Source organism: Suncus etruscus, chromosome 14 (assembly GCF_024139225.1).
Source record: "Suncus etruscus isolate mSunEtr1 chromosome 14, mSunEtr1.pri.cur, whole genome shotgun sequence".
Taxonomy (NCBI): Eukaryota; Metazoa; Chordata; class Mammalia; order Eulipotyphla; family Soricidae; genus Suncus; species Suncus etruscus.
The window spans coordinates 38,278,661-38,301,563 of NC_064861.1; the positions used below are offsets into that span (position 1 = coordinate 38,278,661).

Sequence of the window (22,903 nt, forward strand, 5' to 3'; positions counted from 1 at the left end):
TCCTCCTCCTCCTTCTCTTCCTCCCTCTCCTCTGTGTCCCATCAGTGACTGGACTGCCTCCCTAAGACTATGAAAATCTCCCCCTACCCCTGCAGGGAGCAGGACATGCCTACATATACCCACACTCCCATGTGGCCAGGTGCAACTCTCAGGTTCAACCAGCACAAAACCCTGTTGTCCAGAGCAGGAAACTTAGGCACAGGGAGCAAGAGGTGAGCAAGACAGAGCAATATGGGACAGGCTTGTGCCAGGTGCATAGGGCCCAGGTTTACAAAGCCTAGGTGTAGGATCCAGGTGCACAGGGTCCAGGCCCCGGTCAGGTTTGAAGTGGGGCCATGGTATGCCCTCTAGACCTGGGCCCTGCCTTAGGAGCCAGACAGTCAAGGAAATAAATAAAAAAATCGATAGCAAATTCCGAAGCCAGCAAGCTGAGATGGGGACTCCCTGTGCCCCTAGCCCCTAACTCTCCTGAGCTGGGGAAGGCAGGAAGCTCAGAGTGTCCGGGTCAGCCCAGAGCTGGGGAAAGCTTTTGGCATCAAAGGAATGAGAGAGTGGTACTGAGGGAGCCTGTCGCCCTCCACCCACAGCCCACATCTTCAGGAGATTTGCTCCCTGACACGGTAACTCCTGGGGCATGTGTGTGTCTACGTGTGCCTGTGTGTGTTGGGAGCTGGGCCGCAACATGGTCACACAGACCTCGCCCCTGTGGGTTCCCCTTTAGCCCCCACCCTGGCAGCATGTCTACTCCTGCTCAACATTTCTGCCAGTTGTGCTATTCTTGCCTTGCTCAAGGCCCACATGGCAGGTGAGGAAGGATTGTTTTCGTGCAAATCCCCGATTCTGACCCCTGGGAAACCACCAGGGACCCCTAAGAGTTGGCCTTTCCTTTTGCTCTATTTATTTATAGTGCTTAGGCCCTGGCTGTCAAGAGGAAGCCATGTGGTTTTTGTACAAGTCAGTGCCCAGAGGGCAGGGCTGGCATCTCCACCCGAGGCCTCACTGGCCTCCTACTTACAGGCTGGGCAGCTGTCCACCACTCAGAAACCAGAGACCTTGAGATGAAGAGGAGGAGGATAAAAACTGTTTTGGGGCCGCACCGGGTGGTGCTCAGGGGTCACTTCCTGCTGGGCTTCTGGGGACGCTGTGTGGTCCTGGGGTCAGCTGTGTGCAAGGCAAGCATCCTACCCCTGTGCTCCCTCTCTGACCCTAACCCAGTGGATTTGGGAGCTGGAAGTGGGGACGCTTTTCAGAGCTAAGCACTGAGCCCAGTTACCTCAGGTGGAGCCAGAACAGCAGGAAGGATCCCAGGGGGGATTGGATGGGTCCCAGCATAGGGATGAGGGCTGAGGTGCAGCGGGAGGGCAGGATCAGGGATTCGGTACCAGCCTGTCTGTCTTGCCACTCACCGGGGACCTCTCTGGCCTCCACTTGCTCATCTGTCCAATGAGCCTGTTTTGCACTTGACCTCGTGTTGTCTGGGGGTGGCAGGGAGCAGAGTGGATGTCTGGGAAGTTTTTTGACAGCACCTGACTGAAGCTCCTCACTGCCTATTAAATAAAAACAGAGGTACCAGCAAAGTCAGGGTTGTAGGGGGCACCGAGCCCCCCCAGAGGGTAGAGCCCAGAACAGGTGAGTGACTTCCCGGGACAAACACAGCTTGAGGCACTCAGGAACAGTGGAATCTGGGTTCTCCTCCTCCTCTTCGTCCATCCCCAAACCTCTGTCCCCTCTCCAGTGCCCTCGGTTGGTTCTGGTTCCCTTATATGTGGTGGGAGGAGTGAGGAGGCCTCACCAGTGCAGAACTACTGCCCCCCCCCCGAACCCTCCAGGCTCCTGGAGGTGTGCGCGCGGCCTCACCTGGCCTCAGCTGTGTCCTGTTTGACCTTCCCTTAAAGACCAGCTCGGTGCTGCCGGGCCCAGTGCAGTCCCTAGGGGAGAGCCTGGAGACGCGGAGCCGGTAGAGCTTAGCCAGTCAGTGAGCGGGAGAGAACCCCTAATTGGGGCCATGAATCATCTCTGCAGGACCGCTGGACACAAAATAGATAGAGGAGCCTGAGCTATTGTGCGCAGTTTGGGGCGCGGTGGGGGGGGAGAGGTAGGGGAAGGCGGGGGAGGGGAGCAGGAGGAGAGAGAAGAGGAGGAGGAGGGGGAAGAGGAGGAAAAGAAGAGGAGGAGGAGGAGGGAGACGGGGAGAGCGGGGAGGTGGAGGAGGAGAAGGAGCGGCGGCGGCGGGAAGGCGGCGGGAGGAGGGAGGAGGGAGGAGGGAGGAGGATTCCCCGCCCCGCTCCTCCCCTGCCCGCCCCCGCGCCCTCCGCCGCCGCCGCCCCGCCCCCGTCCCCCCCAATTAAATGCCCCGGCGCTTTGGCAGGCGCCGGAGCTCGCACATGCGGCCGCCGCTCCAGCCGCCCGGGCCCCGCCGCCGCCGCCGCCGCTGCGTTCCGGGCGCGCTCTCCACGGCGCCACCGCCGCCGGGGACTCGGCAGGCCCGGGGGGCGCCCGAGCGAGCGTCCCGGCGCCCGCGCCCGCCGCCCGCCAAACTTTGCGGCGCGCTCATGCCCCGAGTTGGGCGCTGAGCCGGGCTCGGGGCGCGGGTCCGGGGCGCGGCCATGAGCGGGCGGCCCGCGCCCGTCTCCCGCAAGCAGCGGCTCATGGCAGCCGTGGGCGAGCGCGCCGGCCTGTCCTGCTTCGTGTGCGGCGGCGGCATCGGGCGCGGCAAGGAGCTGAAGCTGCAGGTGACGCCGGCGGCGGGCGCGGGGGCCCCGGCGCAGCCCTTCTTCCCGTTCCTGCAGCAGCAGGAGCCGGCGCCCGGCGCGCGCGGGCTGTGCCCGGCCGACGGCTGCGTGCTGGTGTGCGCCGTGTGCCGCTGCTTCCTGGGCGAGCAGTGGGCGGCCTTCGAGCGCGCCCGCACGCCGGTGGACAAGCGCATGTACTGGCTCAAGCGGCCCCACCAGTGCGACGCGGGCGCGGGCGCGGGCGCGGGCGGGCGCCGCGGGGCGGCCGGGGGCCCCCGCGAGTGGAACGTCGCCTACGCCCTGGGCGGCGCGGACGACGACGACGACGACGAGGACCGCGACGACCACCTGGGCACCCGCGCGGGCCCCGACGACGCGCGCGACTCGGAGCTGTCCGAGCTGTCGGACTCCGACCCGCTGGACCCCCTGGACCCGTTGTGTGAGGCCGCTGCCAGCCCCTGCCAGGACGAAGGGCACCCCCGGCCCGGGGCGCGCGCCCGGGCGCACGGCCTGGAGTGTCCGGCGGCTCCGGGGTCTCCGAGCCCCGCGCACATCGGGGAACTGGACGGCGTCGAGGGTGCCTCCGCGAAGCTCCACGTGGACAGCGAGCCCAAGACGGGCGTCCGGCGACGGAGAAAGGCAGCAGCCCGGCCTTGGGGCACGGAGGCGCGTGCCAGCGTCCTGAGAGGCATTCAGCACCCCTGGGCCGACCCGGAGTTCCCCACAGATGGCGTGAAAGGAGGCGCTTCTCGCCGGCCCACCCAGACCTCCGAGAACAGGCCGCCCGGAGAACCCTGGGGGGACGGCTGCCTGTCAGAGGACAGCGATGTCCATGTGGCCAGTGAGGAGGAAGATCGCAAGGACCAGTGTCTCCCCGCACCTCCAGCCCCCCAGGACAAGGAGAGTCGCAGCCAGGCCCTGCCGGGGACCGCCGGCCTCTGCTGCTACATCTGTGGTTCCCCGCTGTCCGCGGCTACCCAGCGCCGGGTCCATGTGCAGAAGCAGGAGAAGCTGGCACACGCGCCCTTCTTCCCCTTCCTGTGTCTCCACAGCCCACCGCCCGGTGCCCAGCCCATCTCCGCCGACGGCAACACCCTGGTGTGTGTCTGCTGCTTCTCCTCCCTCACCCAGCAGTGGCAGAGCTTCGAGCTGGCCAGTGTGCCCGTCCTGCAGCGCCTCTACATGGTGCCCCTCAACAGCCACGCACCGGGCATGGCGTCCAAGGGCAGGAGGCCCGGCAGGAGCGAGGTCCCGGTGGCTGTGTCGTCGCCACCACCACCGCAGCCGCCTGCCGAGGCCTGCTACCTCTGTGGAGAGGACTGCACGCCCGACGCCCGGGCTGTGGCCTCCAGGGTGGTCAATGGTGGCAACGCGCGAGCAGCCATGCACTTCCCATTCCTCAGCCTGCTGCCCTGCCCGCCCAACGCCCGAGGCCCCAACACACGCTGTGAGGTGCTGAGCTGCCCCAAGTGCTTCAGTGTCCTGGAGGATGTCTGGGCCCTATACCGCGCCTGCCAGCGGGAAGAGCTCATCACCTCAGTGCAGGCCTTCCTGGGGCGCTACCACCAGGCCTTTTCCGCCACAGACCTCGCACTGGCAGAGTCGCCTGGCCCGGCCAGGGGCAGCAGCCCGGCGGCTGCCTGCTACGTGTGCGGGGCCGAACTGGGACCTGGCAAGGAGTTTCAGTTGCACGTGAACCCATCCAGCCGCACGGGCGAGAGGGAGCCCTTCTTCCCCTTCCTTACTGTCTACCCGCCCGCGCCGCGTGCCAGGCCCGCCGACAGCACCGGGCTGGTGGCCACCTGCGTGCTCTGCTTTCACGACCTGCTGGGCCAGTGGTTGCGGCATGAGGACCGAGGCGCACCTGTGGCCGTCAGCGCCTGGGCCCGGCACTACCAGGTAGACACCTTCGTGTGCTTCTTCTGCCAGCAGGAGAAGCGGCGGTGCTTAGGGCTGCAGGCCGTGCGGGTGGCGAGGCTGCCCTTGTTCCTCTACACGCTCCGCGCACGTCGCAGCCTGCTGGTGGACGACGGGCGGCAGCTCATCATCGGCGCCTGCCTGGACTGCGGTACCCTGGTGTGTGCCAGCCAAGGGCCAGGCCGCCAGGTGCCCGTGGGCTGGAGCTCCCCGGTGGCCTCTGCAGTGAAGGTAAGCGGCGCTTCTGCTCTTAGGGTTGTTCCAGGTGGGCCTGTCCGGAGGAAGCGGTGGTCACAGAACGTTCCAGGGGGCTGTGCTCTTGGTGCGTCCCAATGTGTGGTGGTTGGGTGGGTCAGTGTGGCTTAGGCCTGTGGCAGGTGGCAGAGCAGAGGGTCCAGAGTCCCTGGAGCAGCCTGGTGGGAGAGGGCTTGGTGGGCAACCATCCGAATTGGAATGTGTTTGCGGCGGATTCTGGAATGGAGGGAACCCAGGGTGTGCCTGTTGCCCGGGTGCCTGATAACCTTGTGATGAGCCTGGCTGGAAGTTCACGCTGGGGTCTCTGGGGAGAGAGCCTTGGGTGTGGGGCTCCCCACACTGTCCCCCCTCAGCCCCACAGGACTTTGCATTTCCCAAGTTTTCCACCCAAGTTCACACGTTGTCCTTGAGACTCTCTGGAGACTTTGCGGCAGATGGAAACAGCTTTGCAGATGAAAATGTTTGGGGCTCCAGGGACCGTGGCCTGACTCTCTCTCTCCCTGTGGCCGTGTCTTTCTCCTCAGCCAGTCAGCTGTGCTCCCTGTGAACACAGAGCAGCCTGAGGGGCCTTGTAGTTTAGGGATCCAGTTCGGTGTGGGCTGCGACTGTGGGAACCCACTGTCATGACCATCGCCCCAGGCTGACCACTGAGCTGTGCTCACACCCCCACTGGCCTGCCCCGGCCACTGGCCCCCCCGCCCAGCTCCCTTCCACCCATGGCCAACCGACCGGCTGGTTTTAATCAGACGCCCCTGGTGCTCAATGCTGGTGGGAGGGCAAGCAGGGGGGACTGGTGAGGAAGGCGGGGGCTGAGCCTCCCTCCCTCAGGACGGTGGTTCCAGCCTTTGATAGGCCCACTCTGTGAGCCGTCTTCGAGCGAGCTCTCTCTTTGGGGTACAGTCTGAGCTCTCCTGCAGCCCCTGGATCCTGCTCAGCTGCTGAACTTTTTTTTAGTTCTGACCACGTGCAGCGCTGCTCAGAAGAATCACCCCTGGGGGCCTCAGGGGACTGTGTGGGGTGCTGGGAATGGAGCCTCCCTGCAAGGCAAACGCTCTTTCCCACTCCAGCACTCTTACTCTGGCCCTCTTGTGCTGGGTTTTAAAGTGAGCGAGCGAACTCTGGAGGGTTGGGGGACAGGACCTCTCTCACAGACATACCCCTCACTTACAGGGGTGGTCATATCTATGGGGTGCCTGGGAATATTGATGCAGAGAGTCATGGTAGAGAGAGGGGATCAAGTCAGGCTAGGATCCCTGTTTCCAGTAGCACATTTTTTTACACCCCTCAGCTGGCTTCTAGTGCCATGAGTTGGGATATGCATGGTGGAGACATTAATTGGCCCACTGATACCCCCAGGATACCAGACACCCACACCTGCTGTCTGAGGTCCGGATGGCAAGAAGCAGCTTATGCATCAGTGTCCCCCCAAGTCCTGTCTGTTGTGGGGTGCCCCTAGGGAGATGTTGGGGAACTATTCCTGAGAAGATGTAGGCATCAGTGTGGGGACCATCTGCTCAGCTGTGGGGCCCAGTGGGGACCCTGCTCCCAGTGGCCTCTCAGCACTTTCCTGCAGAGCAGCAAGCCAGGATGAGTGTTTCTCCTGGGGCCTGGCTCCATAGTCAGCACTTGATGAGATACCAGCTGTGGGGTTCACCCCACGGGACCCCAAGGGAGCAGCTGTGGCTGCAGTACCCAGTGGGGCTGGAAGGTGGGGTATGGAGTTACCAGTGTGCACGGGGTTAGAGGGGCTGAGCGAATGCTCAGGGCCCTGGGCCCTGACATGCCCCCTCCCAGCTTCCAGGAGACACTCAGAGATGATGGGGTCTGTGGGGGAACGGGGGCAGGCTGGTGAGCCTGAGAGGCCTTGCTGCCTGGGAAAGGAGGGGCCCTCGCGGTCACAGGCCTAGTGGGTGGGGGCAGTGAAATGTTCTGGAAATGGGCCTGGGACGCCCAGTGGCCAGAAGGAGGAGCCAGCTGGGTGGGGCGGTGGCTGGCGTCCAGGCGGATGGAGCGGCCCAGCAGAGCCCCTGGGCCCTGAGCCAGAGCCAGGAGAAGCCCCGCTGCCCCCCTCCAGGAGACCGGATGCGCGGCCTGCCCGGGACCCCCCCATCCCATTCATTCAGCACATGATGGGACGCCTTGACTCAGCCTGGCCCTGTTCCAGACACAACATTGGAGTCGGGGGTCAAAGTCCATGAGGGCCATGGGGGATGGGGGCAGTGACCTGGTCAGCACAGGGCGGTGCACTGAGGACTGAGGTGAGGTGAGGCTTCTCGGCAGGGCCTGAGTGGTATGGGCTGGGAGGGGTGTGTGGTGACCTGGCCCTGCGGGCGGCCACCAGGGAGCTGTGAAGGGACAGACTGTTCCAGAAGCCCATCTCTGTGACTCCTGGGACACAGCAGGGGTTTCCTGCTGGGTTTCATTCATTAGTGTGTTCACGCTGCAGTGCAGGAAGGGAAATGCAGGGGAGAAGCAGAGGGGAGAGGAAGAAAGAAGAGACACTGCTATGCTGTTCTTTGGAGGCTGACCACTACATGCCCAGCTGCTCAGACAGCACTGCCCTGCCCTCCAGAGCAGTGTGTGCCAGAGGCAGACTCTCCCTCCCTGAGCTCTGAGTACTGAGAAGCCCAACTAGGTGAAGGTGGCACTGACCTAGGGGAGACCCTCATCAAGTGGTGCCCTGCTCTGTGTCCTTAGGTAAGAGGCCAAGTCCTGAGTATCTGCATATACAGGACAGAGACCCAGTGATCCTCATCCCCACCTCTGCTGTGGCTTGGTTTCGGTTTCTGTTTTCTATTTTCTTTTGGGACCACACCCGATGGTGGTCAGAAATTATGCATGGCTCTGAGATTAGGGATCATTTCTGACAGGGCTCAGAGACTGCTGAGAATCAAACTCAGGGTGTAGGGAACCCTATGAGATACCAGGAATTGAATGTGGGACTTGGGGGACCCTATGAGTTTCAGGCTTGAACTTGAGTTCAGGGGACCCTGTGGGATGCCAGGGATTGAACCCAGGCTTGCTGTGTGTAAGGCAAATTCCCCGTATACTATCACCGAATCCTGGTTTCTGTTTTATGTTTTGATTTGGGCCCAAATCCGGCTGTCAGGCTAAGGGCTGACTCCTGGTTCTGAGCTCAGGAATCATTCCTGGTGGGGCTCAGGAGATCCTATGGGATGTTAAAGATGGAATTTAGGGTTGGGGGACCCTCTGAGATGCCAGGGATCAAACCTGGGACTTGGGGGACACTATGGAATGCCAGAGATCAAACCTGAACCTGCCACGTACAAGGCAAGTTCCCTGCTGTGCTATCTCCAAATTGTGGTTTCTGTCTTGTTTTTGGGCCAAATCAGCGGTGCTCAGGGATTATTCCTGGCTCTACGCTCAGGAATCACTCTTGGTGGGGCTTAGGGGATCCTTATGGGATGCTGGAGACCGAACCAGTGAGTGTCTGCTGCATATAAGGCAAGTTCCCTGCTGTGCAGTATCACCCAGCCCCCAGTTCTGCGTGGCCACATGTCTCCCAGTCTGGCTGGCATCTCTGTCTGTGCCCATTCAGGCTGGACCAGGGTGTCTTCTTCCTTGCCAGCCAGCTCGCTTGGGGCCTTGCCCTGCCTGCTCCCCACCGGGAGTGTCCCGGGTAACGGGCCATGTCGCTGTTGACCTCGTTGCAACCCAGCCCTGGGCCCGGCCCCGGCTCAGAGCAGGTGCTACAGGCTGAGCCACCCACCCCGCTGTCAGCGCCTCCGTCACCCGCTCACATCTGCTTCCCGAGTTTCCTGGCGCCTACGCCCACACGCTCCCGGCTTCTCCTGCAGGCCTGGCACCTCCTGGGGCACTGCCAGGGATGGTGGAAGCTGCAGAAGGTGGCTGGTAGTGGGCACCAGCCTTTCTCATCTATTCCAGAACCCAACTTCCCTGGTCTGCCTTGTGCTGACTAGAGGCAGCCATAAACAGCTGGGAAAGAGGGAGTGCCATGGAGGTCCCCCAGACACAGCGTCTCCTGGTTATACTGTCTGTGGATATTCTTCTGCCCCTTTTCAGGGGCTCTGGACCAGCCTGGTGTGCTCAGTTCTGGGACATGAAACCATGGGAGGACTGGGTGATCCTGGGACCCCTTTCTTGACCAGATATGCTCATGCTTGGACTCACCTCAGCAGGAACCTACTTAGATGGGAATCATGCCTGAAGTGCCCCTGAAGGGTCCAGTCCCTTCTCATGGGGCCCCATAGTCTAGCTCCAGCCTGCAGAGGTCTCACAGATGGAAGGGGAGAGAGATATATACAGCCCTCATATCTAAGCTCCCCCCCAAAGATCCCTCCTCTTCCCCCACAATCTTGGCTCAGGCTTCCAGAAGGTTCCTAGCCAGGATTAAAAGCCTGGGGTAGACTCTGCCCCTCCCTCCCTGAGTGAGGGGTGGGTGGCCTGGGGCCCTCGGCAGTCCCTGTTTCCTCCTCTTCACTGTTCAGTGTCCAGACGAGGGCCAGGTCACCTCTTAGCGGGGCCCTGGCATCTAGAGTCCCCATAGTGGCTGGGTACTGTGTGTGGTAAGGCTGGGTGGAGATTTCTAGGGGGCCTTGGGGGACTTAAACTGGGTTGGGACTGCAGGGATTCCTGGAAAACACCATACAGTAGGGCTGGGGCATCCCTGCAGGGGTTCCCATAGGCATACCAGGGTCTCTCTGAGCCCTCAGGGGCTGCCTTTCGGCATTCATCCACACCCCGCTCTTCAGGGGGTTGTGAGTGAGGGGCATGTCAACCATCCCCCAGTGGGTAAGCAGGGGAGTGAGGTGCCTCTGACATTTATTGAAAAGACTGACACACCTTTCACCCTGCTGGTGTCCCCTCTCCAAATAGTCTTTTCTTTCCACTTCACAAGGGTGCAGGGTGCAGGGGAGGTGCATTCTGGGGTACAGTGGCTGACAGAGGGACCCATGGACCTGGCCAGGTGACACAGTGGGTACAATTGCCCTCTGGAGGCTGGGAGTGAAGGGAAGTGGTGGAGGGATAACAAGATGGTTCCTGAGTTGAGGGTGCAGCAAGAGATGGGGGCCCTTTGTTCTATGACACCCCCGTATGGGAGCAGCCCCCAGATACACTCAGCCTCTCTGTCCATGTGCCCCTACACTCGAGTAAGCTTGACTTTCCCCACTGGCTGCATTATGAAAGTCAGTACTCTCGGGCCACCACAAGAGCTTGATTCAGGGTCTGCCTAGTCCCTGCAACTTGGGGTTCAGAGAACAAAGCAATTGCCTCTGAGGGAGCCTGGCTTGTGTGGGGATGGGGGTACCAGAACTTTGGGCAGCAGGTACAAGGGGAGCCCTTCCAGTGGTGTCCTGGGTACTTGCATTTAGATGTCTGGGTTGTCAAGTATCAGGACCAGGTTGCCTCTGTCCCTGCCTGCCCTCAGCAGGGGACCCTCCAAGAGCTGTGGAAGCCCCCCTCCCCGCCCCCCATGCAGCCCTGCTTCTGGCCCGAAGCCCTTGGGTATCCTGGAAGCTCCCGCCACCTGCCCCACCTGGCAAGATTCTTCCAAGCGGAGGTCCCAGGGCCCCAGGGAGGAAGTTTGTCCCTGGCCACAGGGGACTGTTTTGGACTGTGTGGCTCAGGAGTTGTCACTAAATGCTCTTCCAAGCTCCTGGGGGCTACGCTGGCAGCAGGGGGTCTGCCAGGGGTTACCCTGTCCTGCACCTGGTCTCAAGGACAGCCGCCTCCACTTCTTTGGGACATTCTGAGAAACTCCAGGATGTATGGTGGGGGGGAGTGTTGCCTGAATGTTCGGGGTTTTGGCACTGTGAAGGCTGACTTGGCCCTACTCTGAGAGGGGAGATGAAGCAGGGAATGAAGTGGTTTGCTCAGCTGCTACCTTGAACCTCTGTCACATGCCGAGATAGGTAGGACAGGGCAGAGGGAGCAGTTCTGAGGACCAGACGGGATCACACACGAGGGGCTGGCAGCTCTGCTCTGTCCCGCTGATGTCACCACATTACATCTGCAGGCCAGATCAAACGATGCCCAAAGCCCACTTTCTGCCCATGGTGAAATCCACCCTGGTTTCAGGGCTAGAAACAACACAGTCTGGGGCTGGGATCAGTGATTGGTATGACGGTGGTGGTGGTGCTGATGACAGTGACAATGATGGCGGGTGATGGTGGTGATTTTGATGGTGGTGATGATAACACTGTCACAATGGTAATGTATCATGTGCCAACTGCCAGCCCTGATGCTGCTGAGCCTGTGCTGAGGTCTGCCACACATGGGAGAGATGCCTTTATCCAGCGTTCCTGCTGGGCCCTGGGGTGACTTGGCTGTGATCAACAAGGACAGGCCACTGTGGGTTGGTGTCAGGCTGGGCTGTGTGGGAGCTGCCAAGAGTCCTGCTGCAGCACCCACGGCTCTGGGCTGTCACCTGGGCGAACTTAAGAGTCAGCAGGGCTGGCTCTGGCTTCTGTGCCTGGAGGGGAGGGTGGAGACCCAAGGGCACCCCAAAGTCAATGACGAAGCATTTCTGTCCTCCTGTGACCGGCCGGCCTGGCTTGGGGCTGACGTCAGCTGTGTCTAGGGCTGATCCTGACAGAAGCACAAGGTGGCTGCAGCACTGCTCATGAGCACGGGGCTGGGGGGTATCAGGTCACGGATCAAAGGACCCCAAACCTGCAGACTCAAGATCCCAGGGACGTCCCACTATCATGTAATCTCTCTGGGGCCATGCCTGGTCTCACCGCCCCCCTCCCTTCTCAGGACACCAGGCAGATGAGGCCTAGGGGGCAGGGAACAGTCATTGTTCTAGAATGTTCTCAGTTATAGGGGAGGCATGAGGGAGGGCACGCTATATGTATGGACTGCCCTTGAGAGCCTCCCCAGGACTCTGGCATCAGGACCCCATAAAATGAAGGAATCGGGCTAAATCTTTTCACAGAGACACCTGGGCTTAGTGGGGGGGGGCTAGAGGAAGTGCAGTGCAGAGTCCACCATCCCTTCCTGGATGTCTGAGAGGAGGGGGTGGGGGCCACCTCAAAGTTGGTGCCGACCAACCAGGGAGGAGCCCTGAAGGTAAGGCAGCCTGGAGTCACAGGAGGGACTCCAGCACCGCAGCATTGTCTGGGCCGTTGTTCACCCCTGCCTCAGTGTGGGATGAGCACATTGGTGGGGAGGGATGAGCTGAGAGTCCTTGGCTTCACCCAGGTCCCTACTGACCACCCTGAGCAGAACTCTGGAGAGACCCTCTGGCCCAGGTGTGTCTATGTTCCCTGTACATGTGCCCCTCGCTGACTCCCCAAACCTTCCTGCTGTCCCTTGCTCAGACTCATTAGGAGAATCCTGTAGACCAGTGGTCCTCAAACTATGACCCATGAGCCACATACTGTATGTGTTCCCATTTTGTTTCTTCACTTCAAAATAAGGTATATGCAGTGTGTACAGGAATTTGTTCATAATTTTTGTTTTTACGATAGTCCAGCCCTCCAACAATCTGAGAGACAGTAAACTGGCCCCCTGTTTAAAAAGTTTGAGGACCACTGAGACAATGCTCCTGAAGCAAGCAGGGAACTTCCGTCAGAAGGTGCAGAATCCATGGGGCCGGAGAGATAGCACAGCGGTAAGACGTTTGTGTTTGCCTTGTGTGTAGAAGGACGATGGTTCTAATCCTGGCATCTCATATGGTCCCCTGAGCCTGCCAGGGGTCGATTTCTGAGCCTAGAGCCAGGAGTAACCCCTGAGTGCTGCCAGGTGTGACCCAAAAACCAAAAAAAAAAAAAAAGAAGAAGAAGAAGAAGGTGCAGAATCCCACTCAGACCCCCAGGCCCAGGGCTGCACTGGACGGTTCTCCAGGGCTTTGGACTAGGGTCACCAAACCTGCAGCACACGTGGCTCTGACCACTAAACTCTCCACCCATCCCCCCCCAGCAGTCCAGTCTGAATACACACCCAGACCTGTACCTCTACCTGACCACCCAGCAGGACCTTCTGGGCCAGCTCCTGTCCAGGGTGGCCCCTTTACACTGACAGTGACCCACATCCATGCTGGTTCCTGCCCAAGCTGGGTCTGTCCCGCCAGGCAGGAAAGGTAGAAGATCTGATTCTGGGTTTTTTTTTGGGTTTTGGGTCATCTCTGGCAGTGCTCAGGGCTGACTTCTGGCTTTGCACTTGGGGACCACTCTTGGGGGACTCAAGGAGCTTTATAGGGTGCCAGAGGTTGAATTCAGATTTACCACATGCAAACAAGTACCATACCCATTAAACTATATCTTGTGTCTTGAAGTTGGCAATTTTGTTTGCTTTTTGGGCTATACATGGTGGTGCTCAGGAGTTACTCCTGGCTCTGTGCTCAGGGATCATTCCTGGTGGTTGGGATTGAACCTGCATCAGCTGCTTACAAGGTTAATGCGCTCTCGCTCTGGCTTCAGAAGTTGGCATATTATTTATTTTTGGTGTTCTTAGGTTACTTTTAGCAGTGCTTAGGGTACCGTATGAGGTGCTGGGGATGGTACCTGAATCAGCTGCATGCAAGGCAAACACCCTCCCTGCTGTGCTCTCCTACCAGCTTTCCTTTCCTTTTATTTTTTCTTTTTTTCTATTTTTCTTTGAGCAGCACCTGGGATAATCAGGGACTGATCCTGGCTTTCTGCTCAGTAGTGACCCCTAGTGGTGTTCAGGGAAACTGTGTAGTGCCTAGATCCAACTGGGTTCTGGCTCCTCTCTAGGATGCCTCCTTCCCTGTGCCTGATGGTGCAGAACCGCCTCCAGCCACCCTTCCAGAGCCGCATTCTTGAAGAGCCTGGGCATGGCCAAACCACAGTGGGCGAGAGGAAGAGCTCAGAGGAAGGAGGAGGTTGGGACAAGGACCATCAGATGGCAGTGAGGGTGTCTCCGGACCTGCTGCCTGCCAGACTTCTGGGAAGCCGCCCTGCCCACATGCAGCCGCTGGCCTGGATGCCACTGCTGATGGATGTTTCTCTGTGGGTGGGGATGGCTGTGGTCCTGAGAGGTTCTCTGCCCCCCTGAGTCGTATCTGGGGGTTGTGATTTCTAAGGACCTTGTCTAAAGCTCTGGGTGGGGACGCTTGTTAGTGCTGACAGCCTGTGGGCATTTGGGTCATGGTTCTTGGGCTGCATGAGACAGGCAGGCAGATGGGCGTGAGTTGCCCTGAGAGGCCTCTTTTTTTTTTTTTTTTTTTTTTGGTTTTTGGGCCACACCCGTTTGACGCTCAGGGGTGACTCCTGGCTATGTGCTCAGAAATCGCCCCTGGCTTGGGGGGACCATATGGGACGCCGGGGGATCGAACCGCGGTCCTTCCTTGGCTAGCACTTGCAAGGCAGACACCTTACCTCCAGCGCCACCTACCCGGCCCCAAAACTTTATGTTGATTAGTTTTTTGTTTGTTTGTTTGTTTTTGGGCCACACCCATTTAATGCTCAGGGGCTACTCCTGGCTATACGCTCAGAAGTCACTCCTGGCTTGGGGGGACCATATGGGACGCCGGGGGATCGAACTGCGGTCCATCCTACGCTAGCGCTTGCAAGGCAAACACCTTACCTCTAGCGCCACCTTCCCGGCCCCGAGAGGCCTCTTATGTGTCCTCCCCAGAGCAGGGCCAGACCACAGGATGTTGCCGCACTGGTCCATGGACTTTCTGTCCCTTCCCTTTAACCTTGTATCCAGGCATTGGTGTGAGTTCAAGATGGTTCTTGTTCTAAGGACCGTGTGGTTTTCTGAGACTTGGTAAAGTTCTCTGTATGTATTCTCTCTCTTTTTCTCTCTCTCCCTCCCTCTCTCCTTCTCTCCCCCACCCCTTTCTTTATCTCATGCACACACTTTAATTTTTCTTTTGGTTTTTGAGGCCCCACACCTAGCGGTGCTCAGGGGTTACTGCTTGCTCTGTTTTCAGAAATCACTCCTGGTGGGCTCAGGGGACACTATGGGATGCCAGGGATCAGCATAACTATGTAGCTCCAGCCCCTCTCTCTGGTTGTTCTTTTCTTTTTTCCAATCTGTATGCAACTCTGATGGATCCCCGGCCTCTTCCAAGTTGCTTCTGCTCATAGACACATTTCCCAGCCTGGCACTGTCCTCGTGGGGATGGTGGCTGGTGGGGTGATTCCTTTCTTCCCTGCTTGGAAGCCAAGAGCCATGTCCTTTGGCTGAAGACACGGCACCAAACCTGGGTCATGACTACATTCCCACAAGATTGGCATTCACTGGGATGGAAACGTGGCTTTGTTAATCTGAACATGCATGTTGAGAAATGTTTTGTTTCCCATTGATTTTTTTTTTTTTTTTTTTGGTTTTTGGGCCACACCCTGTAGTGCTCAGGGGTTACTCCTGGCTGTCTGCTCAGAAGTAGCTCCTGGCAGGAACGGGGGACCATATGGGACACCGGGATTCGAACCAACCACCTTTGGTCCTGGATCGGCTGCTTGCAAGGCAAACACCGCTGTGCTATCTCTCCCTCTCCGGGCCCTGATTTTTTTCTGAGTATTGGCACTTGCCCACCTTTGCGCCTTTCGTACTTTGGCTTAATGTGAGCCCTTGATTGGTGAACCCTGAAACCCCTCAGTCTCCTGCCCTCCAAGGTTCTTTCTTTGTTTTTTTTTTTTTTGGCCACACCCTACGACGCTCAGGGGTTACTCCCGGCTATGCGCTCAGAAATCACTCCTGGGGGACCATATGGGATGCCGGGGGATTGTCCTAGGCTAGAGCAGACACCTTACTGCTCAGCGCCACCTCTCCAGCCCCAACCCTCTTCGATTCTAACAAATCTCCGAGGATCACTGTAGGATCCCAGAGCCTGAGGGAAGCCTGGTGGGTTTGCTCCAGAACCCCTGTACAGAGACAATACAGAGAACGGAGTTGGGGTCACATGACATCAACCCAGGGTTGATCTGTCCCTGCAAGGCCTGTGGACTTCACAGAACAGAGATTACTACTTCTGTACCCCCTCACCCCTCCACTGTTCGACCCTCAATGTGAGTGGAACTCAGGAAGCTGCCATGAGGGTGACCCACAGCTGGGACCCCTGCACCCTGGCAGGGAGTGGCCTGTCTTGCTTCTCAGCCAGTGGATTTGTAAGTTCTCACAGCATCATGAGGGAGGGAACAGGGCCTGGACAGTTTGAGTCACATACTAGCATATGAATGGGGGGAGTCCTAGCCAAGAGGATCACAAGCGCCAATTTGGTCAGCATCCTCTGCAGTGGGTCTGTATCTGTCGGTGTATGTCTCTGTGTTGTGTGTCTGTGTCTGTCTTTTTGTCTGTATGTCTGTCTCTGTGTCTGTGTGTCTGTCTCTGTGTCTATGCTTGTTTGTGTGTGTATGTGTCTGTGTGTTTGTCTCTCGGTGTGTTCATCTGTGTCCCCAAATTGTTCCTGGAAGTCTGTGACCTGTCAGATTTCACAGAGGAGGCGGGTTGGGTGTTGCCCCTCCAGGCACTGTGGCTGTGTGTCCCCAAGCAGTCTTAGGAAATGGCCATTTGGCTCCTGCAACACTGCCATGGGTCGATGACCCAGAGTGGTGGCCTTTGTGAGCTCAGAGCTTGCTTCTCTTCTCCCTTTGCTGAGGAAAATGCCAAAGCTCAGGACTGGGTGGGGGTGGGGGGTCTCTGACTCCCGGCTGGTGGGCAGTGGGCTGGGATGCCAGGGAGTGAGGCTGAGAGGTAAGCAAGGCCAGTCTAGGGAAGCCCAGCTACCATTGGGGCAACCTCAGTAGTGCTGTGTGTGGAGCATGCGTGCAGGAAGAGAGTTCTGGACTTGCATAGGGGCCAAGATCTGGTCGTGCATGCGTGAGAGGTCTGGGCATATGTACAGGCCCAGGTCTGGGGAGAATCCTGGCTCTCCTTCAGGGCAGCATCATTGCCCCTTGTATCCGGGGAGCTGATGGCAGGATCTAACAGGAAGATCGGGGGCTCTGCTTTCAGGGGCCTCAGCACGGGTTCCTGGCCCTGCAGGGCCCCTCGGACCTCAGTGAGAAGTCTTGTCTACACTACATTGGTGGGCCGCCATGTATCTTTCTCATATCTGATCTGGAGGGCTCCATCCTAACCCAGAAGCGACCCCCAGCCCTGTGCATTAGGAGGAAGCCTAAAATAAGAGGCTATTTCTGAGTGGCAGAAGGCAGGTGTCTTAGGAGAGAGGAAAGGGCCAGAGTCACGAGGCGGTGCTGAAGAGGTAAGACAGGAGCTCCTCCAATTTTCCCTGCTGCCCAGAGAGCCTGAGTCACTTCTCCCGAGTCACACAGCCAGGACTGCTGACCCAGCATATTGCCTGCCATGTGGCACAGCTCCCTCTCATCTACCTGCATGGTTTTCTTTCTCCTTTCAGTGAATCCACCGCTGACCTCCTGAACACAGAAGTTCTGTGTGTGAACTAACCTCATATCGGGGGCCCAGCACCTCTGGGCTGCCCCAGAAACTTCCAGAACGAGCATGAAAGAACCTGCTCTTTGCAGGGTACTGTAGGGGCAGATGCTGGACATTTCAGGGCCAGGCTCCTTGGTGCCAATCCTGGTTTTGACAATCTTGTTCTGCAGCCAGAGGAAGGGCCCTGTCATCTAGATTTTTGTAGCATCAGGTCAGGCCTGCTAGCAAAGGCCCCTCCCACTGGCCAATAAGACCCTCCCTGCCCCACCTACCAATAAACAGACCCCGCCCCACATGTTAGAAGGCCCCGCCCCTGCCTTCCAGGCTTAGGCCCCATCTGCCAACCCACAGGCTCCGGTTACGCCCACTTGTCCCAGATCATGCTTGATGCTCGGAAGCCCCGCCCAATAGCCTCTAGGCCCCGCCCACACCAGGCCCCGCCCCCGCGGCCCCAAGCTGCAGGATTTGCAGCCAAGCAAGCGTTCCACAGTCTCTGGGTTTCCAGAACTTTGGGGATTGGGGATCGGAGTGAGGTCCGGGGCGGGGCGTCCGTGAGCAGTGGCAGCGTGAGGATGGAGGCCAGGTGCCGCGGAGGCGGCCCCAGAATTCTGCAGGGTGTGTGTTGGACGCCGGCGCGGGCAGCTGTAAACATTGGCTCCCGCGGCGGCTGCAGGGCCGCAGCCAGGAAAAGCCGTTTTGTCTTGCAGCACCCCTGCCTGCGGCTCCGCTGCGATGAACTGCTCTGCGGCTTCACCGCGGTCCCCAGGGGAAGAAGGAAGGGGGAAGGGGGGCTGGAGGCCTGTGTCCCTGGGCGGAGCGAGGAGCATGGAGCTCAGGCCTTGCGCCCAGACCTCTTGGCTCCCCCTGCCTTAGGCCCCCACACTCACCCCCAGTTCTCCAGAAATTTCTCCCGGGACTTGTTATCTTTCTGCCCAGAGCCTGCGAGGGCGCCCGGGGCGCAGGGGCGGTACCTGCTGGAATTTGCATCCTCCAGAGCTAAATGAGACTCGCAGTGAGATCAGCAAAATCCATTTTTAACTGTATTTGGAGGTCACCCAGGGCTCCTTTCCTGGGGATGTTGGGAGCTTCCCAGCTTGCCTACACCTGGGGACCTGCCAAGCCAGTGTCAGGGACTTCGGGGTGGGGGGCTCCCCTCTGGGACTCTAGCACTCAGGCACAGGCCCCCTGGCCTCTGTGACCTTGACCTTTGTGACCCCCTTGCTTCCTGCAGGGCCGGGGGTATCCCTCATAGCCAGGCACTGAGAGCAGATGCCCAGGGCAGCCAGTTTGGTGCCAGGGACCTTGCGCTGTGGGAGGCTGTACAGGAAAGATGGGGACTAGGACTGGGCTGCAGGAACTGCCTTGGGGCTGAGAGTTTCCAACCCTGGGAGAGTGGCTCAGTCTCCAGGCATGGCCTACAGTGGTGGGTAGCTCCCAAGCCCCAAATCTGTGTCTGCATTTAGGGCCTGGAATTCCAAAGCAGTTGGTGCATTAGAAGTATCCACTGGTCCTGGAGTTTGTTCTAGAACCATCTGTGAGTCCTGGGGGGCTGTTCTAGAACCATCTGCGGATTTGGAGGCTGTTCTAGAACCATCCACAGTGGGGTCTCTGGTTCTGGTTGGCTGGGACGAGGGGGGTCCTGTAAGGCTGGAGGGGGAGATCTGCTTCCCCCCACATTCCCTCAGGCTCTGTCTAAGAACGTGCTGAGCTTTTATTTATTTATTTGGTTTTGGGGCTATGCACCTGGCAATGCTCAGGGTTCACTCTTGGCAGGCTCAGGGGACCATGTTATGCCAGGGATCGACCCTGGGTCTGCTCTGTGCCAGACAAGCGCCCTCCCCATTGTACTGTTGCTCTAGGCCCCTCTGAGCTTTGGAACAGAGAGAGGCTCAGCACACAGCAGGGTCTAGGGTTCAGCCTCCTGAAAAGTCACAGAAACTTCCCCACCCAAGAGGTGCAGACTATGTGAGCCCCTTCATGGTGTGGAAGGCTCTGTCTATTCAAACAGTACTGCAGGATGGGGGACTGGAGTGTCCCTTTCCATGGGCTTGGGATCCTGAAAAGGTGCCTCTCAGCCGTCCCTCTAGCACGGACAGGCTGAACATGCGGGGGAGGAGGTAGTACTGAGGTGGGTCGAGCAGCTGACAAGGGTGTCGGGACTAGGTGGGGTGTGCACTGTATGTAGCCGTGGGAAGACCGGAAGGTGGGACCCCAGCTTGTCTCAGACTGCTCTGCAAGTCTGAGACTGTCACCCTTCCTCTGCTCTTGGGGACACCTCACCTGCTTCCTGACACTTCAGCAGTGTTTTCTTTTGCTTTCCTCCCACCTCTAAATAGATCTGCCTCGAAGCCCAGCCACACAGGCTAAGCGGTGCTACAGGGCCCAAATTTAGCCCCCTGTGTGCCCTGTTTCAGGCAGAGTGTTCCAGAAGAAAGTGGGGGTCTCTGATTCTAGAATGTTCCAGAAGGAGCCTGGGCCTCTGGTCTCTGAGAGTTCCAGAAGGAACCTGAGTGCATAATACTAAAAGCACATAATACTCTGAATATATAATGCTCCCAAGAACACAGTAATTCAGCACGTAATACCTTGAGTGCATAATACTTGGTATATGTGATACTCAGGCTCTGATGCTAAGAGTTCATGATAATCCCTGCCTTTATTTCATATTTCGGGATCATCCTACTCTGAGTACCCAGAATTTAGAATAGAGGCAGGTGCTCTGCCTCCAAAGCATGGAAGATCTTGGAGGGTGGAGACAGGTTTCTGTGCAGCTCAAGCCACCCCCGCAGCCCCTGCGCATCTCTGTCAGCTTCAGTCTCCAAGGCTCTGTCGGCGCCACCAGGGGTGCAGCCTTATTTGGCCATGAGGCCTGCATGCGTGTTTTAGAGATGAAGTCACACCAAGCTGGTGGTCCCAGGCCAGCGCCTGTACAGTGACAGCAGGGGGTCCTGGGCAGGAGCCCCCACAGCAGAGATGGAGGACGCAGCCACCAGCCAAGAGCACTCAGATGGAGGTACCCTCTGGAGGAGCCTCCGGGCCCTATGATAGCCGCAAGGGCCTTTCCAGCTGATCTACTCCAGGGGTGCTCTCCCAGTGCCATGTGGCCCTAGAGGGTGTGCAGCCCCAAGAGGAGGTTGTGTAGGCCTTGCTGGGCCCTCCCCACCAGATGTGGACAATTCCCTGGGTCTCAGTTCTCCCAACTGTAAATGGGTTTGTATTTGCATGTGTGGGGAAGCAGGTGGGGTGAGCCGTGGAGGCCTCATGGGGTCCCTGGGGTCTTGGCTGACTGGAGGGCAACTGGTGCAGGGGGAGGACAGAGAGGGGTCAGGGCAGGAAACGCCATTTTTTTCTCTCACACTTTCAGGTACTTTCAGGCCCTGTGTTCTCTGTCTCAGTTTCCCTGTGTGGGAGCAGGGTGAGGAAGGAGTACCCTCATGAGTGGCTGGGCAGGTGTGAAGGGTGGGGAGCCTATATTTGAGGGAGGGGCACATGTGCATGGTAGAGGGAGCCTGTTCTATTCTTGTTTCTGTGTCAGCTGCCCAGTGAGTAGATCGGAGCTGGCAGCCCATTTTGGGGTGATTGTAACTGGGCGAGGACGATATTTATCCTGCACAACATGAGGGAGGTTCCAGCTGATGGGCTACTTGGTCTTAGCACATGAATGTGGGCTGAGGCACCCGTGGGTGGGGGTGGGTGCTGCCCATTGCAGGACCAAGCCTTGTCTTTGCACTGAGTCAGGACCCTGGAAGTGTCTGTCTTTTTTTTTTTGTTTGTTTGTTTGTTTGTTTTTGGGCCACACCCGTTTGACACTCAGGGGTTACTCCTGGCTATGCGCTCAGAAATCGCCCCTGGCTTGGGGGGACCATATGGGACACTGGGGATCGAACTGAGGTCCGTCCTATGCTAGCACTTGCAAGGCAGACACCTTACCTCTAGTGCCACCTTCCCGGCCCCGTGTCTGTCTTCTTATGCTCAGACCTTTCTTTTTGTTTTAATTTTGACCTTTTTTTGTTTTGTTTTTTGGGCCACACCCAGTGGCACTGAGGTGTGCTCCTGGTTCTGCACTCTGAAATAGCTCCTGGCAGGCTCAGAGGACCATATGGGATGCCAGGAATCGAACCCGGGTCCATCCCAGGTCGGCTGCATGCAAGGCAAATGCCCTACTACTGTGCTATCTCTCTGGCCCCTATTTTAGCCTTTTTGGGCGCTCAGGGATGACTTGTTCCTGGCTCTGTGCTCAGGAATCACTCCTGGCAGTGCTTAGGGGACTTCAGAGGGTGTGTGCCAGGGTTCGAACTCAAGTGGGCCAAATGCAAAGCCAATACCCTCCCCATTGTGCTGTGCTCATTTCTTTACTTCCTGTGCTACCCTCACTCAGGAGCTGGACCCCTGAGCATCCAGGTCCTGCACCCTGAGGCCTGAGGGGTGCCCTCTGCACCCATTTCACAGATGGGATGCCTGGTGGGGGAGACTTAGTCCCCGTCTTGTCTCCTGCCTGGTCCTGTGGCTGCCTACAAATGCCCCTGATGACAGAGGAGACCCCCCCTGCTCCCTCGCCTCTGGGTGGGCCCTGATATGCCCCCACCCCCCCCATCCTGAAGGGATCCCAGGCATGTCCCACCCCAATCCCCAGCCCCCCCTCCAGGGCTGTAAAAATAGCGCCTGGCCGAGCTGTCAGGAGCGGGCTGGGAGAGGCCAGCGCGGCTCCAGGCGGGCGCGGCGGCCCTGCAGATGGAAACCCGACGCGGCTCCGCTCACTGTTTGGTTTATTTTCAACCGAGCAGATGGGCCTGGCGGGTTTGTTTAAGTTCAGCGCAGTGCTGGGCCCGAAGCCAGGGCCGCCGCAGCTGCGCCAAAGGCTCCCCACCCCGCCCCCCAGCATTTGAACTTCAGCCTCACACATGGGTCGGTGGCCTTCTCGGGCTGCTGGGCGCCCTCCTGCCTCTCCTGGGCGCCCTCCTGCCTCTCCTGGGCGCCCTCCTGCCTCTCCTGGGCCTGGGTCCTGTCGTCCTGGCCTCCTCAACTCTCTCCTGGGCATTTACTCTCTTCCTCGCTCTCTCTCTGTTTCTCCTCTCTCTCCCTCTCTTTCCTCTCTCTTCCCTCTCTCCCTCTCTCATTCTCTGTCTCTCCCACTCCTCTCTGTTTCTCTGTCTCTCGCCCTCTTTCCTTCTCTCTGTATTTGTTTCTGTGTCTCTTTCTCCTTCTCTTCCTTTCCTCTCTCTCCCCTTCTTTCTATCTGTCTCACTTTTCTGTCTCTCTCACCCCCTCCCTTCACTCTAGAGTTTCCTCCCTCTCATCTCCTTTCTCACAACCCCCAGCCACCCTCCCTGTGGGTCCCCTCATCCCTTTTCCCCATTTTGGCCCAGCCCAACCTTTGTGACTTCTCAGCTCTCCTGGACTACCCCTAATGTGAGTCTCAGGACCAGCCAGGCTGGGCCAAGTGGGGCAGCAGGCTCTGAAGCCTGGCAGTGGGGCCTCACCTGGAGAACCCCAGTGGGCTGTCGGTGGGGGTTACCACCCTCAGAGTACGGGTTGTCACACACATGTACACCCAGGCACAAGGCACCCACACGGTACAGACACACACATGCTCTCATACAGGTGTGTGTATATATAGACATGTGCTCATGTATTCAACACTCTCGTTA

The 22,903-nt window shown here is 58.6% G+C and overlaps 1 protein-coding gene across 1 annotated transcript in view; it reads left to right on the forward strand.

Moving 5' to 3' along the window:
* Nucleotides 1-3,038: 3,038 nt before the first annotated feature.
* The window catches only part of GSE1 (Gse1 coiled-coil protein), a 184,567-nt gene continuing 164,702 nt past the window's right edge, over nt 3,039-22,903 (forward strand). The window contains exon 1 of the mRNA XM_049786705.1: nt 3,039-4,880. Within this exon, the coding sequence (XP_049642662.1) occupies nt 3,915-4,880 (966 nt within the window). The 5' untranslated portion in view covers nt 3,039-3,914. The remainder of the gene's footprint in view (nt 4,881-22,903) is intronic.